Source organism: Anomalospiza imberbis, chromosome 9 (assembly GCF_031753505.1).
Source record: "Anomalospiza imberbis isolate Cuckoo-Finch-1a 21T00152 chromosome 9, ASM3175350v1, whole genome shotgun sequence".
Taxonomy (NCBI): domain Eukaryota; kingdom Metazoa; phylum Chordata; class Aves; order Passeriformes; family Viduidae; genus Anomalospiza; species Anomalospiza imberbis.
The window spans coordinates 10,643,569-10,667,091 of record NC_089689.1 but is presented as its reverse complement, the minus strand read 5'-3'; the positions used below and the strand labels follow the sequence as shown (position 1 = coordinate 10,667,091).

The following is a 23,523-nucleotide window of genomic DNA, read 5'->3' as shown; positions in this document are numbered from 1 at the left end:
GAAGAACACCTTAAAACCATCTTTTTATTCCTAGTAATATTTGGCAGTGAACACACAGTAGAACAGAGCACATACCTAAATTCCTGAACAGAGGTTCATAAGATGAAGGCATCAAAATGTGCATTTAGGCAAAGAAATGTTTTAATTTAACTGATTTTTTAAAAGCACATAAACACTTAACCTCCCTTAAATGTAATATACTGACTGTAAATACAATATACTCTCAGCATTTGGCAATGAGATTAAGCATGAGTACTTTACAAGCATTAAAATCATGCAAATTACTTTTTTTTTTGATGGCCTACCTGTAACATAAAAAAATTTAAAAGGGAAAAACCCTCATAAACACGCATGAAATTTCTTCAGGGTTTCAGTTCATTTTGTTTCTGTAACAGTAAATGTGTAATTCTATCATAACACCACCACAGAAAATAGAGCTCAGAAAATGCAAGAGAGTGGAGCTGAATGTAAAAAAATAACAAGGGTTTATGAAAAAAATAAAAACACTCTTTGATTGGTGCTATCCTCAGCACAGTAAGCGAGTGCACCATTCTCCATAGAAGATCACTATGCAATTTATCACACACAGTAGCTACTACCTTAACCAAAAATACAGAGAAGTGCAGAGGCAGCAGAGGAGAGGGAAAATCTTATGGGCTGTATTTAAGCTAAAAGTTCTTTATACTAGTGCTATTTAAAAAATAATTCTGTGCAAACAAGTGACAATCTCACAGATCTGAACCTGTGTTCAGCAAAGCTTCCTTACTCCCTTTCACATCACCTGCTTGAATAGAGGTTACCCTTTGTATCCCTATATTCTATTTACTCCTGAAACACAAATCCCTCTCGAGTGTAGACCTAATTTTAAGCATAGCTCTGAAACAGTCTGCCATCCAAGTGACACTTATTTTCAATACTAATCCTACCTGAATAGTAAGTGGTACCACACTCAAAAAGACCAGCCACTGAACAAAACATATTAATGTCTATCAAGGCATGTTTGACCACACTTCAGCTACAGCTCAAGCACTGCTTAGTAACCTGCATTATTTATTTGATGTGCTGTAAAAAATGAAAAAGTTTTACCTAAACCACACATACTTATCTATTACAATCATTTGAATTTCTAAATGATAAACTTAGAAAACCACTGTAATATTAGTCTAGCGGGTCAGCTGTAAATTACCCTAAAAACCCTTTGGAATAATTAAATATTTTAATATAAATTGCATTTTGCAGACTCTTTCTTAATATGCATTTTAAAATGTAGATGTCATTAAAAGACTCAGAAAAATCTGTCTTAAGCACTCTGTGACAAGAGAGAAAAAAATTCCTGAATGATGCTAATGGAGATGACAATTTCCATTAGGATTCAAATCTATTACTAAGGCTTCTAGGGAAAAGCCTAACACACTTTCTGGTTTCTGCTAGTTAAACACAATGAGATTCTAATTCTTCAGCATGATAATCACAAACAACCTCTAAGACAATTTCCAGTAAATTGAGTTGACAGATGTCTATGAACATGGCAATAGAATCAGTCCCACGCGGTAGCAGTAATTTTGGCTGGTACTAATTGTATTAGTCAGATGATTACCTTTTAGCCAGTCCTAAGTCAAGAGCAGGTTTAAATGCTTCTCCAGATCAGAATTCTAGACCTTGCAGAACCAAGTCCTACCTACAAAACTACACGGGCTACTACTACTACTACTCTGTCATTTGAAAAGATTTCTTTTTAGTGATGCAAAATACCCATGGTATGCTAAGCAACAGGTTGGGGGGTTTTGGAGGGGAGATGGTTGGTTTTTTGGGTTTGGAGGGTTTTTTGGAAGGGGGTAAGGTGGTTTGGTTACACCTATTCACATTTTTTTTCAATAGATAAAGTAATTCTATTGTTTATTATTGTTTATTATTTCCCCCCATTAAATGTTCAGGATGATACAGTGACATAGGAAGTATTCACTGAGGCAGTCCTGCAGAGTTTGAAGAAGATTCCATCCTAACTGTAGCCAGAAAAACAAAAGCCAAAACAAAACATGAATAAGTATGATAATTAATTAAGTAGACCAGGCAGTTTTTATATTATAGTCATTACCTTATTATAGCTTAAAAAAAAAAAAAAGAAAATCAGGAAGATCAACACAGGAACAACAATTCAAGAAGACAAATATTTTCTACTTGCTGTTCTATTAATCTCCTGATAGTTCTTCTATTTAGCTCTATTTCCATGTATCCAATAAAACAAGCAATTCAGAAAGCAATCAAGAAAAATGAGACATTTTAATGCATTTACTGTTAAAGTAAATGCAAGTCAGCATTTTCAACATTTATAGTTCTCATTTAAGAAGAAACTTTTGTAATAAAAGTAGTGATGTGAATCATGTGACAGCAAATTTTGCCATCAATAGAATATACTTTTCCTATGTATATAAAAAAAACCCTATCCTTAACTGACTTGAACCAGCATCAAGCAGTTTAGGTGTGGTTCTGTTTTGCAGAGCTATTTTTCTCCCCTATAAATCTAATATTCACTAACTGGGTTTTGTCAACAAAGCTTTTACTTATGCTGCTTGGAGAACCAGACACTGAAAATTCAAAAACTTTACTTTTTGTGCCAAACACTCTCCCTAACTCTTACAATTTCACAAGGATTGCCACCAATGTCATGTTCTTGCAGATTTATTCACCAGGACTTTTACTTTAATATTGCAAGAATGACAATTTAAACCATGTAGGAAGTACTGGCAATTTAAAAGCAAAATCAGTTGTATAAGGCATTTATTTGGATAAACCACAAAGAATTTTGTTGTTGTTGTTCAAAAAGAAAAAAAGGAGAGCAATATATCAATAAGAAGTTGATATCTGGACAAACAGAATATAGCCATTTGATAAATGATACAGTACCTGCCAAAATAAACTGTGTGCATCTCCTCTAATGAGTTCAATAGTGTCCCCAATCTGGATATGCAATGGTGGCCCATCTTGTGCTGCTGGCTGTGGGATTCCATTGTAATTCCGAATTACTTGCATTTTTGGTAAACCTGAAAAAAAAATTAAAAAATAAATAACATAAACAAACAGAAAAAAATCCCAAAAGCCAGAATCAATTTTTACTTAATGACAATCTACAGAATCTGAAAACCATGAGAGCAATCAAGCAAAGAAACACTATGTCTTTAGCAGGCATATGACTAAGGCACTACCAAATAGAAAATTATTACTTTGGAAAAACATCTCTATCCCCCTTTCTTCTTGGGGTAAAGTTGATTTCATTCAGGGAGACTCTTCCCTGTATATGTGCACCCCTGGCTCTGCATAGGGTTCAAATATTAAGGCTATCTTTACAGGTTAAGGCAAAGATTTTTTTAATGCTAATGAATTAGCATTAAAGACACCAATATGGATAATCTTACCTGCTTTAGAATGCTATTACCAAAAACCTACGGCTGATGTGAACAGGGCCAGGAGAGTCAGGATCACAACTCTTTTAGGTTTCTCACAACACTCTTCCTTTCTTTTAAGTTTTCATGTTATGACATGATTTCTGGGTGCCTGCAGCAAGCCTGGATCAATTGAAGGTTTCCTTTTCAAGACAAGAACTCTAGATGCACACTAGTCCCTCCATGTCAATACTGACTGCATCATAGACAACTAAGCTGTGTTCGGGATTGTTTTTTTTTTTTTTTAAGGGAGCAACCCACTTCTGTCTGCTTGTACAACTAAAGCACTGTTAGTAACTACAGATCAAGAATCCTCCACAGGCGTGTATCAAATGCAGGGGCAATCTCTGGATCTTCAGTCAGAAGATAAAATTGTGGATATTGTAACCCCATGTTCTAAAACTTTAACAGCTTTTAAGAAAAAAACCTCAACATTTTAAGCATTATGGACAGCTAGTGTATTGTATTCAGAGTGTGCTCTGATACTATTAGAATAATTGAAATCAAGTGAAGCACTATGCACTCCATAACAAATATATTAAGGATTTACAGGCTTTTAGAAAAGAATTTTTGCACTCTATTTCTATAAAATGCCAAGGAAAGCATTTTATCACAACAGCTATTTTTAATTATTCTCCCTCTATCTTAAAAAAATTTAGAATAATTTTCCTGGTTTTAACTAAACATGGGGTTTTCAAAATCATTATCATTAAGCGGGTATATAAATTCCAAATCTTAAGCAGACAGTTTTTGGTTAAGTAAGTTTTGTAAGAATATATATTAATAATTACAGATAAGAGTGACAGGCTGCAAAGTCAAGGTCGCTGGGCTGCCATATTTAACATGTTTCTTGCTGAAGGTCAGCATTAATTTCATTGTAACAACAAAGGATCAGCAGGCCCACAGAAGACTTATTTCTGTTGCAAGATCACTACTGTAATTTAAGTGGCAACAAACACAAATATCCATGATTGCCTCTAAATTGTATGAAACATGAAAGAGATCACCTTCCATAATTACTACTCTCTGTATTAATGAATAAATACTAATCCTAAGTGCTGATGAAACATTAAGCAAAGTAATTCCAGCTCTTACATTACTCAACCCAAATGACACCTCAACTTTTACTGTTTCTGCGAGTTACCTGGCATACTTAAAATGAACACCTAGTTATTACTAAGCCATTATTCCACTTAGGCAAATACCAGACATTACTTTGTTTCTAAACTGAAGGCTTTCATTTTCATATACTGATCCAGCACCAACAAATGCTCCATGCTCTGCATGGCAAACAGAAGTAATGCTGCATGCAAGTGTCAAGGGAAAGCTGACAACTTTGTCCTAAGGGAAGGAAACCCCTCCCATCAGAATCTGAAATATAGTTCTGCATATGTGATGAACAAACAGTAAGCTGGTACTCATCTAAGAGACAAACAGGGAAGTCAAAACAAATGCACAAGAAATTATTCCCATTATAAAACCATGTATTTGGTGATTTAGTTTATCACATTATTAGTGTGCAGATACAATAAACTTAAAACCCCACCCTTGGATTGGGCTCATCAGAATATGCTCAGGAAAAAATCATATACTTTTCAATTAAAATCCTGGTGTTTTATTAAGATACTATAGTGCTTAAGTTATTAATCATAGACATGAATAAAAGTACTTTTAATTTCTATTCCACTGGTAATTATGATTATTGGCATCTCTGAAAACCAGGGCAAGATAACTATGAAAAAAAAGGAGAAATTGTGCTGTGTCAACTAGTAGAATTATTCAAAAGGTAACACAGAATTAATCCTGTTAAAACGTACCATACTCAGAAAACTTGTGAATAATTCAGTATTCTTGATTCTGTAAAATCCAATGGCAATTTTGATTTATAAAGTTACCTTTGCAGATACAATGTTGGAAGATTTGATTTAACACCTCTTGACATCACTAGAAATAATCCTATCATTTAAATAGGCTTTTGGAGTTTAAATAGGCTTAATGGAGTTTATTATCTTGCTTCAGAACCCTCCTCAAAACTTGTTTGTTGTAATGCCTACAGAAACCGTGGTAACTACAGTGCTCATTTGCTTGCTATAGCTGGTCTCTATTATGGTGACACACAAATCTCATTTTTCTACTGTAATTGTACCACCTATTTTATCCAATTGTTGTCTTTGGTCTACTTAGGAGTTCTTTGTGCTCAGCATTGCCACTGCTGTGAACACTCACTGCCTAGCACAATGTACGTGCACTTTCACCACACTCACATAAAACAGCACCTGGAGCAACTGGGATGCAGGGCCAGGATTCCAGAATACTGCAACAATACACAGAAATCACTAACACTGCAATGTTTTTCTTTCATTCAGACACTTCTGTAATGAGACTGCCTGCTAGCTTCAAGGCCATGGATAAAAAATGCATGGATGAACAAGGGAAATGGTATTTTGGTGCTAATTATGTTAGCACATGTTAGATTTGACTCAGATTCTGAAATGCACTTTATAGCTCCAAGTAAAACAACTGAAGGTAAATTCACTCTCCAAAAACAGGAGTGTCGGAGTCACTGAGGGCCATATTCATTTCAGCAGCAGTAACAACACACATGCACACATAGCCTATATCAATCAAAGATACAAAAGCAGTGAGTGCATAACTAATAGGTTTTGCTAGTTATATAAAAATATCAAGAGGACTTATCCTTGTCATATAATTTTAAGCTTTTTTTTAATCAGTTTTTCCAGGAACAAAAGACTAAATGAAATCTTTCAATAATCAATGAAAAAGAAGTAGATATTATTCTAGAATGGCTAAATTTTCACGGTAAGTGTTCTTCTCGTAGAACTTCCCTTAGATCACCATTAAGCATGGAAAAATAAATGGGGTACAGAAAAAATAATGAATTGAGGGAAAGAGTCAAGAAGCTCCAAATAGAATGCTTACCTTCCTTTTCAGCATGCAATTACAGATTTGATTATTGTAGCTCAGAAAGAGTTTAGTAGATTAACACTGTGCTGGTGGACATTTAATTGGGCAGAAATTGGTCAGCCCTCACCTCCTAATATATACAAAGGACAAACATTGGGGTTTGATGTATCCAGACCTATCCATCATTAACGCACCAACCATCTCAAGCAATCTGAGTTTAACAAGCTTAACATAAAACACATATGTTTGTTCCAATTGTTCATTCTAGAATCCTATACTCAGAGCATTTACAATCGTGCTGGCTTTGGCTGGGTTGGTTTCTTCAGAAAAGGCAGTATGAGGCTACCTATGGTTCGAATTTGTGCTGAAAACAGGATTTGCTTGCACAATGTCAAGGTCTTTTCTGCATATTGTACCACCCTGCCAGTAGGCTGGGGGTGCACAAGAAGCTGAGAGGGGACATGGTTGGGACTGCTGGCCCCAGCAGACAAAGGGATAATCCATTCCATATGACATCATGCTCAGGATATAAAGTGGGTGAAGGAGGAGGAAGAAGGGATGTTTCAAGTGATGGCATTTGTCTCCCCAAGTCACCATTACAAATGCTGGAGTCTTGCTTTCCTTGGATGGCTGCACAACAGACTGGCCAGGGAACACGGTGAATGAAATCTCTCTTTTGCTCTACTTGTGTGTGCAGCTTTTGTTTTAGCTGTTAAACTGTCCTTATCTCAACCCCAAACTAAGGAGTTTTCTCACCTTCGCTTTTTGTTCCTGGCTGGGGTTAAACCACAAGAAGAATCTTCTACTTTTCAGTGTAAATCAGTTCATGGCCAACTCACATCCATTTAGAAACAGGAGCCTGCATAGGTCTTTTCCTTGTCTGCTTTTATTTTCATACTGCAGTTAAAGAGCAATCACACCCCTATTAACCTTCATTTTGCTAGGCTAAACGAGCCAAGTTCTTTTAGCTTCCTCTCATAAGAGGCCAATTCCTCTGGGGCAGTACACCAGCTGCTTTACAGAAGTTCAGACAGGCAAGATCTAGGATATTTTCCTTGTCATTCTTGACATTTCATTTTTAATTGGCACATGGATTCGTAACAAATATACTCATTAAGAATCCTGAGGACTTGCAGTAATTCAGTAATGTAGAGATGAAAAAGTGGTATTCTACAGAAACCTGAAATGCTTTAGAGTATAATTATGGATTATTTGTGACAGAAACAGTATAGAACCTCTATGCATTAATTACTGAAATGTGAAATATATTAAGCATTTAGAGACACTGCCATTGCAATGTACATAGCTGCAGTACTGACAGTATCTGACAACTGCAGAAACATAATCTGGCACAAAAATGTTACTCATTAGCAAGTTAAAAAGAAGGTGAAATTCCAACACAAAGGACAAGATCAGGATTTCATCCATATATTATCATTAATGTTAAAAATCCCATTGGTTTCCATTAAGTCAGGTTTCCACATGACAAAGTTTTTTATCAGGAAACTTTCTTATTTAAAGATACAAAAGAGCCTGGTAGTTTCCAACATTGAAGTCAAAGACCAAACTTATCCAGTTATGGGACCAATAAATAGCTAAAGTTTACTTCATTTGAAAACCAGAAAAAAACCCAAATTCCTAGAAAAGTCTTCATAGCCAGGCTCTGCGTCACAGAACTAACATAAACTGATGATCTAAATTGTAGCTCATAAGAAAAACAAGAAAGCACGATAGATGAACATTTATCAGGTACCAATTAGGTTACATTATAGAAAAAGAAAACCTTTCATAAAACATACCATACATTTGAGTATCTCATCTGGTAATTATGAGTCAAGGAAGGAGGCTACAATTTAGAATTAACATAGTACATAAGTTAGAATATCCATTATATATGAAACAAAAAAAAAAAAAGTAAACTACTTGTGTTCCTTACAGCAGCTCTGCATTTCTAAACAACACTGAATGACACTCAGAGTTTCATGCAGAGATTCAAAAATGTTATTCTTTGCTAACAATATGCATAATGCACGTCCTATTACGACCTCTGTCAAAATTGATTCCAGCATCTGTTATTTCCAAGCAAAGCAAAACGTGGTTACACTTTGGGCAGGGATCATTAACATACAAAATAATGACTCGGCATATGGGAGAGCAGGGTTCAAAGGTGAATTTGTAGATAAACTTTATACTATTATCAGAAAGGCATGAAACAACTTTGCATTAAACATCCCTTCTTAGTTATTGAAGACTTTTTCTCTATGAAACATTTAGCCTAGTCACCAATGTTTATAACCTGGCTGAAAAAAAACCCCACTAATGCAATGGAATGAAGCCTCCTGACTTCATAAGGCTTTGAATCTGAAACAGAATTTTAGACTGACAAGGGCACATCCTGATGTTTCCAGAATCTCAAGAAAATAACATTGCCTTTCATATCACATGAAGGCTCACTAATTCTGTCATTTCTTTCACCACAACAGCATTTTGGGTGACCCTTTGGAACCTCTGAACTTCCTTTGACCCTTTTTGGTTTCTATCTTTGCAGCTACTAACATAGGAAATGCAGTTCTGCTAAGTAAAAAGTTGACATTTAGTGATTGATAAGCCTTCCTTAGTAAAGACCAGGAGGAATATTCCACCTGAAATCTCTGAGCAGATACATTTCCATACATCTTCACACTCCAACTAGGAAGCAAGGGCTAATTAACTCATGGCAGTGTCTCACAGGAGTAAATGTCTGAACAGTAGCCCACAGTGTCATGGATAATTTTAACAGCAGAAATTAAAGATACACAGGCAAAGGGGAACTCATATTGAAAGGAAAAAAAATAGTATTTACACCATGGTAAGTAAAATTACACTTTGAAGGCTTCTGATCAAGAAGCATAACTGCAAATAATAAAGTAGCAAGGATTTATGATAAAATGATAAAAACAGATGGGTTGATAAGGACAGCAGTGTGAAGAACAGGTGGAACTGTTATACCCACAATCTGAGCATCCATAACACAAAATCACCAGCTTTGACACGTTTTTTTGGCAACATCATCTAGGTCCAACACTAATATTAAAAGCTAGCTAAAGGAAAGCTCTAATCTGAGAATGGGCTATATGAAAATAAAGTATTTTGTCCTCTGTGCTTTCTTCCAATCAGCTCTGCTAGCTTAAAATCCTGTCCATAATCATTTTATTGTAGAATAAACCATAAATTTGGATCTTCTCTCTTGCATTTATCAGGAGAGCAGCTTCCCAGCTCCTCATCAGTGTCACCTATCTCCACAACCAGTGGAAGTCAATGGCTTTGTTACTGCCAAGGCAAAACTTGTCTAGAAGGCCTTCTCAGCTTTGTTACTGCCAAGGCAAAACTTGTCTAGAAGGCCTTCTCAGCTGGTGAGGAGACATGAGGAAAGCAACACTACTAATCACTTTAAAAACCCACTTACATTCAATTTCTGAGGCAGTCTATTAATACCTCAGAAGACACTAGATTAGGGTGGGATTTCTTAACTTTTAGGCCAAGTACTTATAACACAAATTACAGAACTCACATACATGGAAAATGCCAGCACAGTCTTTTAAGAGCACTCTTCAGAGTGGCAGTGATTGAAATAATTACTATTGGACAAAATTAACACACTAAGTACACATACCTCAAGGAAGACATTTTAATTGAACTTTAAATTCTCCCAGTTTTAAGTCATTATTTTTGTATGTCATTGTAATTAAAAGTCCTAACTTTAGATATTGCTTTTAAGCCTTACATTCATAAAATCATAGAATGGGTTGAATTGGACAGAACTTTAATGATCATCTCATTGCAACCTTCCTGCTGTGGGCAGAGACACTTCCCATTGGACCAGGTCGCTCCAAGCCCCATCCGGCTTGGCCCTGAACACTTCCAGGGATGGGGCATCTACAGCTCCTCTGAGCAACCTCACAGTAAAGAACTTCTTCCTAAGCACACCTTCCTCCTTCCAGTTTAAAGGCAAGGTGGCTGAAATGCTGACAGAGCCTGGGACTCAGGAATATTCCACTTGTCTTCTCTTTAACTGCTTTGCCTCTGTGTACTGCTCAATTAAGTCTCACTATTGGCGCATGATTAACCACAACTCTGGAGTTTGCCACTTAATTTTGAAGTCAAAAAACTACACAAGGCTGATTATTTAAACATTTATCAGTTACCAGAAGCTTTAAGTCAACTGTTAAGTTTCTGCTAATAGAAGTAAAGCAGCCCTTTCTTCCAAACAGATAACTTGCAAGCACTGGGGCAATATGGGGGAAGGACGTGGCAAGAGCAAAATAATATTCACTATCTCAAAATTCAGGTGACAAATCTGTATCGCACTCCAAACCACATCTGATAAACATTCACATTTCTCTTCCATCAAAATAGAAGATTTAAAGACAGTCATCATCCAGAACACATACAGCTACTGGAAAAAAAACATCCTTTTTTTCACAGTCCTAGCCATGCTTTCTGTCACTGTCCTCCATCTCTTCTAACAACTGTTTCCTTCCTAAAAACCTTACTGAAACAGGATTTGGGGTTCCCTCAGTCCTTTTTTACCTGTCAAATCTACATTTTTCAAAGACTCAATTTTTCCACCATTTCTCCTTAATGCTGCATATAGAAACTGTATTCTTGGCAGAGACCTCTGCAGAAATGGTCAACCATCAACCAAAATGAAGATGTGTGGGAGGAAAAAAATCTGTCTGCTAACAGTCTGATCAACAACTTGTTATGAGAAACAGAAAAACACCACAACTCAGGAAGTCCTTGTGCTTCCCCAGGTTCTGTAGATCTGATCGTTAGCAAAAAGCTCCCTGATAAGTGCCTATATCTCCATTTTCTAGTTAAGATCCACACAAAACTTGGAACTTCATTGCAGATCATAGTGGGAGTTCATTCATTTCACAAGGAAAATAAACAAGACTAGCAATGTTATTCAATTTACAAGGCTGCTTTTTTAAACTGTATGAGTTCTGTTATATTTCTACACATTTTTTTGTTTTTATATTACAGTAGTTTTGCTACTTAAAGACTGATGCATAGACAAATGGGCATCGTCCCCTGCTCTGAACATCAGTATCTGCTTCATCCAAATGCTTTTGTCAACAAAGATTTTTTGAGGATAACTGTGCTTAGTGGCAACACGAGCAACATTAATAAAATTAGCAGCATGGGAATATGGACATTCAATGAGGTGAACAGTCCCCTCTCAGTAGGAGCTTTAAGTTTCCATGCTTTCCAAGGCAAGGTTAGCTTAGTCCTCCTATAAATACAGCACTTATTTTGATCAGAAATAAGAAATTTAGCCAAGAAAATCCAAAATCCAAACTATGTTTCAGAATTAATTTTTTTTTACATTTAGAAAAATAACTCCAAAAGAAAGCATTTTCTTACTTCACTCTTAAGCAGGGACATTTGGCACATCATGACACTCATTTTAAGGAGCCTGGAAGCTCATCCCCATGCAAGAAAAAAAAGCTGGCACTACAAAAATCCTTCTGAAAAGCCGTGTTTTTAAACTTCAGAAGAGAAAGTCACAAGGGCTGCCTTTTAGGAAAGAATGACCCTATTCTTATTTATATGGCCAATGACCATTTGTCTCTCACACCCCTAAGGGTGGTTCTGCTCATAACTCTCACAGATTCACTCCTGAGGTTAATTTACTTTTGTGTCTCAAAACAGAAGGAAAAGAAACTCTAAAGATTTTGGGAAGTTGGGCAACAAAATGTTACAACACAAAAGAAATACAAAAATTAGTCAAGTACACTGCTGAAAGAATCTAGAAATGCATACCCAATCCTATTTGCACAGCAAGCATTTTCATAAGCTGTATTTGCATCTTTCAAACACTCAGTCTTCCCCTATAATACATACACTTGTCTTCGTAGATCCATATTAATTCAGAAAACCTGAACATGCCCTAGATTGAAAACATCAGACTGCTAATGGAAGAAAGTACCTCCAAAATAACCAACATTTCTTGTGCAATCCCAAAATTAGGTCTTTGTTTTTGTACCCAAGCCCAGGTAATTTCTCAAAAGTGAAGGAGGACTCTCTCCACGACTGCACTGAAAGAAGGCAGAGAGCTAAAAAAGTCACTGACTTCCTAATGTTCATTGCCACATACTTTTTGTGATTCATTTTGAATGAAAACTATTTTTCCTTCAGTGACAGACCTTAGTTTCCTCTTCACAGCAGGTTTTCCTCCATACAAGCGTTAAGGACAAGCTCTTGTTGTCTTGTACAATTCTAACTTCAAATGTTTATTCAGGCAGCTACACCTTACTTGGAGTGACACAGGCAGCTATCCTTGTGAGAGTAAGGGATTTTGGAATTGCACGGATTGAAAAGAGTCTCAGCACTTTGAACAAGCGTTACAAACAGCTGAGCATTAAATGTTTCATGGGAATAAACAACAAAGAATAATCAGGTTCAAAACCACAGTTTTCACTTGTTTTGACAAAGGAATGAAATCTCATCTTTTTAATGTAGTCTAGGAGGTGAATTAGGGATATAAACTTTAAAAATCATCTTACCTCAAATGTCAGAAGCTTTTTTTTTTAAGTTAAGCAAAATGGAGTTTTGGCATATGAATTAAAAAGTGTGGTACATGTGGTGCTGCTTTTTATAAAAGCACGTGGTATGAAGATTAACCAGTGTTAATTATCACATCTTTTCATGTGATGCCATAGACAGGCATGGCATTCTAATTTGTGTATTTGTTCAAACATGCGCCCGCCCTCAGGGGCCAACAACTTGCATTGGGCAGATACTACAGATGAGCTATGAAGGTGTGTCCAGACAGTAGAGCAAAAGGCTCTGAAAAACAGGGACAAATCTTGGAATATAGAAGTCCATTATTCCACAGAAGTAATTATTTGGAGCTGTACTTTAAATACTAACTTACCCATGCCCTGGGATAATTCTGCAGCAAGCAGTAAGAGCAAAAAGGCTTGAAAACAGAAACTCCACTTTGGAAACTGAATTTAATACTGCAAAATGTCATGAATCTTGTACAGGACCTAGACATTTTTTCTAGTGTTGAGAATTGACTGAATAATTTTAACAACAACATAGAATCTATGAAAATACATGTCTGCATCACCTAGAATCTTTCACAGGTATCAAATTTAAAAACACACATTGCTGAATATGTGCTGACATTTTATTCATCAAGAATTACAAAAATAAGAATTCAATTCTCTTTCAAGCAATTTCTTTTGTGCTCAGTATTGACTAATAGCATCTGCCTCTAAGATGAAAGGCCTTAGTCTCCCATTTGTGTTACTTACAAGAACTAAATTCTCTGGCAAGAGAAGCATTTTAAATTATTACATAACGTGAAGGGGAAGTGGCTGATGCCTGGCAAAGCAGGCAGGTCCCAGCACATGACAAATAATTTTGCCTGCACACACCCTCTTCATAATGCTGTATAATCCTTCAGCTTTTCAAGTTAAACACTCTCATGATCTTACTCTTCAAGCAATTTTTCTTCACTGTGGCCTCTACCCTGATTACAGCAGATACTTCTTTTATTTCTTAACTGATAGTTCTTAGCACACATGCAAAAAAATTTTGGGCTTTATACACCTTCTTTGCATGCAAGCATCAATAGACAAATGTTGCCAAGAATTATGGCATTATATTAAAGGAATGAAAAGACACCATTGCTCTGGCTAAAACAAACCTGCTTTTAAAAAACATGCCTACTTATTCCTAGTCTGTATAGGCTACAGCAAATAAATTATTTTCTTTGAGAAAAGAGAACAAATTTATTTTCATTACAAAGTATTTGTGCTATTGAAGTAAAAAAGAATGAGTATGTATTTCACTGTTAACACCACAATGCAGTTAAAATTGTTTATTCCTAAATATTATATACTTGGGATTTTGTTTTTATGCTGCACACTTTGCATATTTGAAGTATTGGCAATCCATGAAAACAAATTCTAGAAGATTCAAAATGCATCCCATTTTGTGTTACCTCCAGCTTTCCCATGCATTTGTAGTACCCCTAGCTTCAATTAGCAAATTTACCTAGAAAAAGGCATTCAGACTACAATGAAAATATCTACTGAGTATAAAAATATATATGTTGCATATAAGTTTTTGCTGTCTTCATTTATGTCAGCCTTTCTTTTCTAGCACAACTAGCATATGAAAAATTTTATACTATTCTCATATACTGTTTCTACATACTCCCTTTTATCAAAGAAAACTATTTTCAATTTTTAGTAACAATTTTCAAAATAGTTTACAAATTTAAGTAGAATAATCTTCTATGTCTACATATAAATAAGTTCTTAACTTGAAGATTGCTTACATGATGAATAAATAATAAGCTGTAAAAGGACCTTCTTTCAAATGCAAAAATTAAAACATACAATAAAATAATCCATCACTTGATCTTTGTTGCAAAATCAAGACTTTACTGGTAAATTATCATAGGCAATAAAGATGAGTATCAAGTTTAGTCCCTGACAAGACATCAATACTGCCATAATAATCAGGCTGCATCTTAAATATTTTTGGTTCTTTCCTTCCCTGTCAAGGAAACTCTCACATATTTGTCTGCTCAATAGTGAACGTGCTCCTTCCATTTTCTGTTTCCAGTCTGAATGTGGATTATACACTCCAGCAAAGTGTGAGATTTGTTAAGACAGAAACCATACCCGAAAGCAATAAAGTCTGTGGGTTGATATCGCAGGTAAGTCAGGCTGACTTATCTCACTTATCTCCTCACCGCGGCTGCCTCCCTGCCTCCCGTGACCAGCTTGCCATTACCTCACTGAAGTTATTTAGCCTGTAACCAGGTGATCCATAGATTCAAAAGAAAAGCAGTAAGGGGACACCTTAGTGGGAAAAAATGCCACACCTTGTGGCAACAGCCTGTAGTTATCAAAGAATTACCAGAGATCAAAATTACACCAGCAGAACACCCAGACTTGGCTCTTTCTCCCAGAATACTGCCCTGACAAAGAATACACCTCGGACTTAAATCCCAGCATTGGCTCTTTGAGCTTAGTTTGATCCTTCAGTGTTTCTCAGGTGCCTGAGCCCTGTGCAGAGCAACACACAATTACAGGGTTTAAATCAATACCTCCAGAAAAGGGCCAATAACAAAACTAGCACACAATGCACAGGAGCAATCAGAGCTTTAAGTCCCTATCATTAAGCCTCATACTCTTTTCCTTTTCAGCCTTTCTTGTCCCCATGATAAAGCAAAAAAGGGAAAGGTGAAAATCATAGGGCAGCCTGTAGGGTCTTCTGTAAAGAAGAAATAATAAAAAAAAATGTTGTAGAAGATATACCAGCATTAAGTGACTTCCAGTGTACAAAAATGACCCTGCCAGTCACAAGAAGACTGCTACTGCCAGGAGAGTAATGTTGTTCTGGAAGGAAAGCTGTGATCCACACACGCAGCTTTTGTTGTACCATATTTCATGCTATTTGTTGCTGTCAAACCCAATTAAGGAAAAAGTCCAAGAAGAGTAAACATCACACTTTATTGTCTGAACTAAAAGACAGTGCCTCATGCTCCCCCCTCTCCACAGGCCCTGTTCCAAACAGGCTGGTTAAAGAATAACCTCTACGGTTAACGGACTGAGGCACATTTTCAAGGTATCAGATAATGAAGTTACTTTTTAATTCCCTGTTGCACACTGAAGCTTAAGAAACAAGTTCTAAGAAGAGCAAGACTGAACATGTCTTCTATTTATTTGCAGGTCAGCAAGCGCAGCAGTGAGGGCTGAACTCCCAAGTTCTTTCACTTAATGCCTACGTACTTTACCTTTTTTCCTGGATAAACCATATCTAAGGATGAAAACAACTGAATAAATTGACTCTACTGAAAAATCATCAGATCCGGTTATATAATGTCACCACTTGAAAATGCTAAGTACCAAATAAATTCAAACATTATATTGCTGACCTGTTAATTATGATCTGCAAGCTATTTCTTAAAACAACTCAGCACCATAAAAATAGGTAGTTATATGTGAGAAACTCAGTTGTAATCAGTAGATTTCTCAACACAAATATCTGACAGTTGTAAAAGGCAGACTGGTGAAGCCTACTATAGAAACAGAATTTACAAGTATATGGATAATATAATATAAAGACTACAAATACTTTTTAAGAACAAGTCAGGGACATTGTTTACAGTTCTTTAAAGCAGACAATGAAGAAGTAAGATTATATATTAATGTGGATTAGCAAAATAATTTTAACAGGACTCACAATGAAGGTCTCTTTCAGCTTACATGATAAAGAGGGAAAATTTCCCCCCTGCCCATGCTAAATAAACCACAGAAGGATGGGACATAAAAGGTTAGAACAACAGTATTTTTTTGAAATAGAAGACAGTGTCCAGAAGGGTCACCCAAAGGAATCTGTGTTTGGCCCTTCCTTGTTCAAAAAATTAATAAGCATTATTAAAATATTAAGAGTGGATTAAGTCTTGAAGAAGGTGAAAAAACATCTCTATAAAAAGAACACTACTTGCAAATGACTGAAGGAAGATTTCATGAACAATAGGATTCAAAATCAGAGAATAACTCCAGCTGGAAGGATCTTTGGAGGCCATTTGGTCACATCCTCCTGAAAGACTTAAAGTAACATATGGATTGAATACTCACACAGTGGCAGAGTGTGAAACAAGTATCACCATAGAGACAACAGATCTCAGAGTAATTACCAAGTTTTTTTTTACAATCAGTTCTTCAATATCATAATCTAATTCTGCTCTGTACCAACACCAAGAAATTTCTTGTGGCAGACACAGAAGTAGAAAGACGGACTACTCTTGGACCTAGAAGCACATAAACAAGCAAACAGGGTGGTCAGACATACAGAAGAGCTTCTGCATGAACAAAATTAAGCAGATAAAACCACTTCAGGTTAGAGGACACGTGACTGAAAGGGATATGACAGGCAACTCATGAGTGGTATAATAGTGGCCAGGGAAAAAAGACTCATTATTTCCTGATTTATTAATCTTTTTCTTGATCCAAAAACATATAAACGTCAAAGTAATAGGCAGGAAGTTAAAAGCAAACAAAAAAATGTGCTTTATTCACACAACTAATTTTAAGAGTGACAGTTAAAGGATGTTGTGAAGATTTTAGACTGGTTTAAAAAGTGCTAATACATGAAAGGATGAAATATATGGAAGGAAAATTTAGAGCTAAGAAACAAATAAACAAGGTAAGGCAGGCAGTATCACAGCACCTTACCCCAGATTCTATCCTTCAGCATCCATTTAATTGGCTGCTGTTGGAGGGATCCTGAGCTAGCTTGGCCTGCAGCCTAGCTCAGCCTCACTGTTCCCTTCTCTGGCAATCTCAAAGTGGTGAGCAGATTAAAAACTCTCCTGAAAAGCAGCATCAGTTTCTCAGGATCTTGCCTCTGGCCTCTTCTACCAAGCTTTAAAACCTTCCTCAGGCAAAAGGCAGAGGGAGTTCTGGGAGCTTCTCTTGTGTGAATTTTCAGCAGTCTTTTTTCTCCCATGGGATGGCTGCTTTCAATTTTACAGTGTTTCCCAAATTCTTTGTGTGAGAATTACTTTGAAGTAGTGATCAAATACTGATTTAGTTAAATGAGTGAGCCACAAAAAAAGAAACCATATGCTTTAGAGTACTGTTAAAATTCAGTTACTTTTGACTATTTTTAATCATTCATTGCCTTATTATCTTTGTTTTGCCTTCTGAGAATTACAGCACCCTGAAGATTAAAATCAAATATGAAAATAGATGGGTAAATGCAATATTCCTCTTGAAGATGAATAAGAGATTTGTAATTCCCAAAAAACTTTACCAAATATCAAACAATTCACTTCCACTTCCCAAGGTAAGTAAAGGCAAATTTGGGCCTTACTGCTGGCACAGGTCTCTTTCCTTCTTTAAATAGCGTTGGCATTATTTTTGTATATGTTTAAAATACAAAACAGCTTTTTTTTTTTGTTTTATTGATCATACTTGTATGCCCATTTTGTCCATCTCTACTTGACCTTTTCCTTTTTTCTTCCTGACAACTTCCTTGCAGTTATCTCTAAACAGTGATGTTTTGCTTAAATAGTTGATGCTGAGTGGTTTTATGCAGAAAAAGAGAAAGATACTGAAGGATTTCTAGTCCACCTCAGCTTAAAAATTATGTTAGTGTATGGCTAAGTATGTATTGAACACCATTATTTCTCTAAGAGAAAAATAATGTGTTAATTCCTTAAGATATAGAGACAGTCCCAAAAACACATCCAATAAGACAAAAGAGTTTAAATCACTCAACTAAAAACTAATCTTGCAATCCAACCAGACAAGGATGAAAGAGTTTGACAAAATAAATACATTTCACCCTTTGGCATCTGGGTCTTCTGATGTTTAATTAAAAGAAAAGGCTAAAGGCTATGTTCTTCTCAGCTCACTGCTGAGATGCCATGGGGACAGGCACCTTTCAGATACCTCTCCCCAACAGGAATGTAAAAATAATTTTAATTTAAATAAAACAACCCAAATAAAAATCATTAAACTGCATTCAAAATGCTTCATTGGAAGACAAAACTCTGCTTCACCTTCCAGAAACACAGTAGTGGAAAATTTCTTGCTGCAAAACATTAGACATGTCTTTTCTTGTAACACAACAAAGATGAATTCATTATTTTGTGAAGCACTGTAGAGGAAAGGGAAAAAAAGAAGACTGAGAGCTTGAATGTAATACATATTTTTAATAAATATGTGAGATAAATTAATTTGATCTCACAAATTAGGCTACACAATTCAGGGTATCTCTGAATTCACAGCCATTGAGGCCCAGCTGAGAGAACCTGTCCCATGACATGGGACCACACAGAAATTCACTGACTCTGGTCTCAAACACCAACCCCCACCCCAGCCACTTGATGCAAAACATGCTCAAACATGTCTATCAATAGCAAGAAATTGTCAGGTTAGAGCTGCTGTCAAAGTCCCTCAGAGAACTCCAAGTAAGTGGAGGTCTTACTCTGTGTTCAGTAAGCAGCAGCACATCTCTCCTGCCAAGCAGTGTTGTCTTTGCAGTAAGTGTGCTCCCAGCTGCCCCGTTAAACCCTGCAATTCCTCTGCTCCACAAAGATTCCTAGAGACATGTATTGGATACATTAGAGGCACCTTGAACAAAGTGCTTAGATGCTGTGTAGTAAAGGAAGAAGCATCCATAGCTGAATAAAATCCAGGCAAAAGTTAAACATGTGTCACATATATGTAAAACCAAACCTCATTTTTGGTTCCGTAGCTTGCCCAAAACATTAGCATGCAGAGAAGTCCTAAGTTACTCAGTAAATCTAATGCTCCACAAACATTATAAAAGTCATCAAACTTCATCGAACAACTACTTCTTCACTAGAGAAAGTTTCATGAAGCATTTCTCTTTGCTCCAGTATTCCTCCTGACTTTCCTCAATTTAATTTACAGTCGCCCTCATTTTGTCCAGCCATTAAAATACATCACGTTCCATGCTAACTGTATCTAAAGCTGGAAAGAATGCTCCATGTATATTCTAGTTCTTGAGGGATTGCTATTCACTTCTACATTTTATTTACAGGAAATATAATTAAATAACAGTATAAAATGTCTACAAAAAAATACCTCTCAATGAGATACTATCAATGACCTCAGTCAACTACTCATGAAATACAGGGGCGGGCTTATTTAATTTTTTTTTTTTTTTTTTTTTGGTAGACCTTTTTCTGTGGCTTAAAACCAAGATAAATTCTTGTTCTCAACACTGATACTGATGGCCAGTTAGTTAATACTGGGCCACCAAAACCACAGCCAGAATCCCAGGTAGCTGCTTCCACTGCTGAAGTGGAGAAATAAATTCCTGAATGCCTGTTTTCAGTACTGGGCTTCATGCTGCAGAAGGTTATCTTTTCTCATCCATGAAATTGGATATTCTCTATGCTGGGCTGAATGAGAAAGACAACAGTTAATCAGGACTACTGAGGATGCGCCTGGACAGCTCAATGAAACAAGAAAATGAGTGACACGCTTCAAATCCTTAGTTAAAGGGTAGCTTTATCTGTAACAACTGCATACTTGGCAAAGAATTATCTGCTGGTTGGGATATCCCAGCATTTGAGTTTGAGCCAGATTTTGCTTTTGGCTGGGCATACACTTGGAGTGGCACTGAAATGGAAATCAGTTAGACTTGCATATCATAGGCACACGGAGTAAGAATTTGTGGAAATATCTCACAGTCTAGCATGCTTCAGTCTTAACTGAAGAGAAAATTTAATCTGCCAATATGACACTATACCTAATTTGTACTCCAAAGACAGGATGCAAACTCTACCACAATACACAAACCCCTGATCATTGTTTCACTGCTTACTAATCACACATATATAACAGTGACGCAACCTAGTTAAAAGATTCCAAAATCCAACTTCAACAAAATATGAAGCACAAAGTAGCTTATTTCCCACTATAGCTAATGAAATAAACATATCTCCAGTATCGTACTTCTCCCTGCACAGATTGTTGTTGTTCTTTGTTGAATGCATATACTTCAGGCCATAAACCCAGTGACTCTCTTCAGATCCCAAGGGGTTTTTAATCTGTGTAAAACCAATATTAGAGGATTCACAAAGCAAGTATGGACCAGACACCAACCAGAAATACAAATATCTACTTTTAAAATTATTATTTGAACTTTGAACTCCTGGGTTGAAAAATACATTTTCCCAAGCTATTGCACTGTATACATGACTTGCTAGTATGGTTTCCCTCCATCCCAAAAATGTTTGGGATATTTTACTACAACATTTTACTTTCTGTGATGGGAAAAATATTGGTTCTGGGCCTCGGTTCAGAACTGAGGTTTTCTAATCTTTAATCCTTGCTTGTAAAGAAATCAGCTATTTAAGAAGTCAGAACATGCTCAGTGGTGATCTTTCACAGATCAGATTTTGAGTTTAATCTACAATGAATCGTTACTATAAGGCTTCAAGTATTCTATTTTTACCAAGTTTATCCTTCTGATATGAAATATACTTTCACACTTCTAGAGATTAAAATTCCAATGTTTATATTAGCAGAAGTGTTTAGGGTAAAACCAGTTTCAAAAACACTAAGCTGTGAATCTATCACATTTAGACTCTTTATACTGAAAAAAAGGCAGCAAACATACACAATACTATTTCAATAGCTGAGAAAGACAGTAATTTTTGCTCATGTTAAAATAAATACAAAATTATTTCCATTAAAAACATTGGTCAGACTTTATCATCCTTCTCAAGAATTCACACAATAAGAATTTGTGCTTATGAATATACATATGAATGCTTCATTTGTCATTTAAGCCAATGGTGCATTTTCCATGCTTAAAAATATTCCCTGCATAAGAATGCAATGTCATATAATTAACATTTCACATGCCCATTCTATGCACAAACTGACATCAGTCTGATCACTTCTCAAATGTATTTAAACAGAATCATGTTGTTCTACAGTCACATGCAAGCTGTAGACCAAATTTTCCCCGGATTTATAGCTGCAGGTGTATTCACCGGTTCATTTCGTCGATGGCTTTTATTATCTCCTGCTTAATCCAAAAAAAGGTTACTTAAAACCTGTCCCACTAAAGCTTAGTAGATAAAGCAATTGAGGAGGCTCCCTGTAACTGGATTGCAGGCTGAAGACCTAGTGCACATCATAAAGACAAAGCCATATTTAGTAGGATTTCCAGTCTTCTCTTCACCTGTATAGTTTCTTCACACTGTTCTTTCTGTACACATATTTTTCTCATGACTGCTTTTGTTTCATGAGAATTTCTCTGCCTCATCATCCATCAATCATTTTTTCTTCTACCCTTCTTTCTTATCCAGCACAAAGCAAATCTCAAGGAGGAAATTGTCAAAACTTTTTACCCAGCTTCAAAGAAACAGAAATGAAAAAGGCATAAACTAACTTATTGCCTTTAGGGTACTTCAGCTAAATAGGTTCCTTCATCAATGAGCTTTACCAGCAGGAAACAAGATATTTCAATCCAGTATCCTCCCATTGTTTTATTTAGACCATCCTTCAACTTGCACTACTTCTCATCAAATTTAAATGATTTTTCATTCTGGGCTAAGCTGTGTCAGCAAAAGTTAAATTTGACTTTAAGCATAAAAAGAGAAGCACCAATGCATTAACTTGACCGTGCTATTCATTATTCTTTACTAAAATATACAAGACACATAGAACAATCTTGACAAGTTACAACCCAAAATGTTTGCATTTACTGGTGATATCAAACTTCATCAATATTTAGTAACTGCAGGTGCTGGTTATTGATTCATAACAAGTGACAGCTCCCTAACCAAGCACCCATGCTTCAGCACCATCACATCACTGGCTGCAGCAGCAGCAGCCAACCAAACCTTCTAAAGACAAAGCAGTCTGGCAGTCAATCTTTTGACCACCTCTCTCAGCAAAAAGAGCATCCTGGTGCTCAGACTCTTCACATGTCAATCAATGCTCTTGGAAAGCTCTGAGGCTCAATGCAGTAATGCAGGCCTGACATGACTGATCTCTTCCAAGCACTGCCCTCTGGATAGCATCTGTCTCTCAAGGCAGTGTGCAATCTGACGAACAGTAGTACTTAGATTATGCAAAATAGATGCCAGGAGTTTACCAAAGACTTTAGAAGTTATACCCACCAAGTTACAGGAGGACACAGAATGCCTATCTTGACAAAACGCAAAACAAAAATCTCATTTCATTTGAAAACTGTCAGTATATGGTATATGTACAGAGCACATTAGTATGTAATATATTTCTCATTATTATTTATTTTAAATCTTTAAACCGTCAGAAGCAATTCTGTAAAAAGTTTTCTAGAGCCATGTCTCTAAGAAAGGGACTTAAAGTTCATGCAGACGTTCTACATTTCTTTTGGCTTTCAAAAATATTATGAGGACCAAGAACTCCACATTATAACAAGATTATCCCAACAACTCAAAGAACTGTTCTGTGTAGGTAAATGGACAAGGCAGGCGGCAAGTAGAACTGTATTTTAGGCATTGGCTACATGCAACTTTTAAAGACCTACTTAATTCAACTGGTTTTGGTGCCTTCAATGGTACTTAGTCTTCAATAAAAACTACTTTTAAAGTATCCTTGTATATAAAGAT

At 36.2% G+C, this 23,523-nt stretch overlaps 1 protein-coding gene across 4 annotated transcripts in view; it reads right to left on the bottom strand.

Annotated features, from left to right (window-relative positions):
• Positions 1-23,523, bottom strand: part of VAV3 (vav guanine nucleotide exchange factor 3) — a 149,306-nt gene that overhangs the window by 25,939 nt on the left and 99,844 nt on the right. For all 4 annotated transcript variants that reach the window (XM_068199659.1, XM_068199662.1, XM_068199661.1 and 1 more), the window contains one exon: positions 2,905-3,041. In XM_068199659.1, coding sequence (XP_068055760.1) covers positions 2,905-3,041 — 137 coding nt within the window. The remainder of the gene's footprint in view (positions 1-2,904; positions 3,042-23,523) is intronic.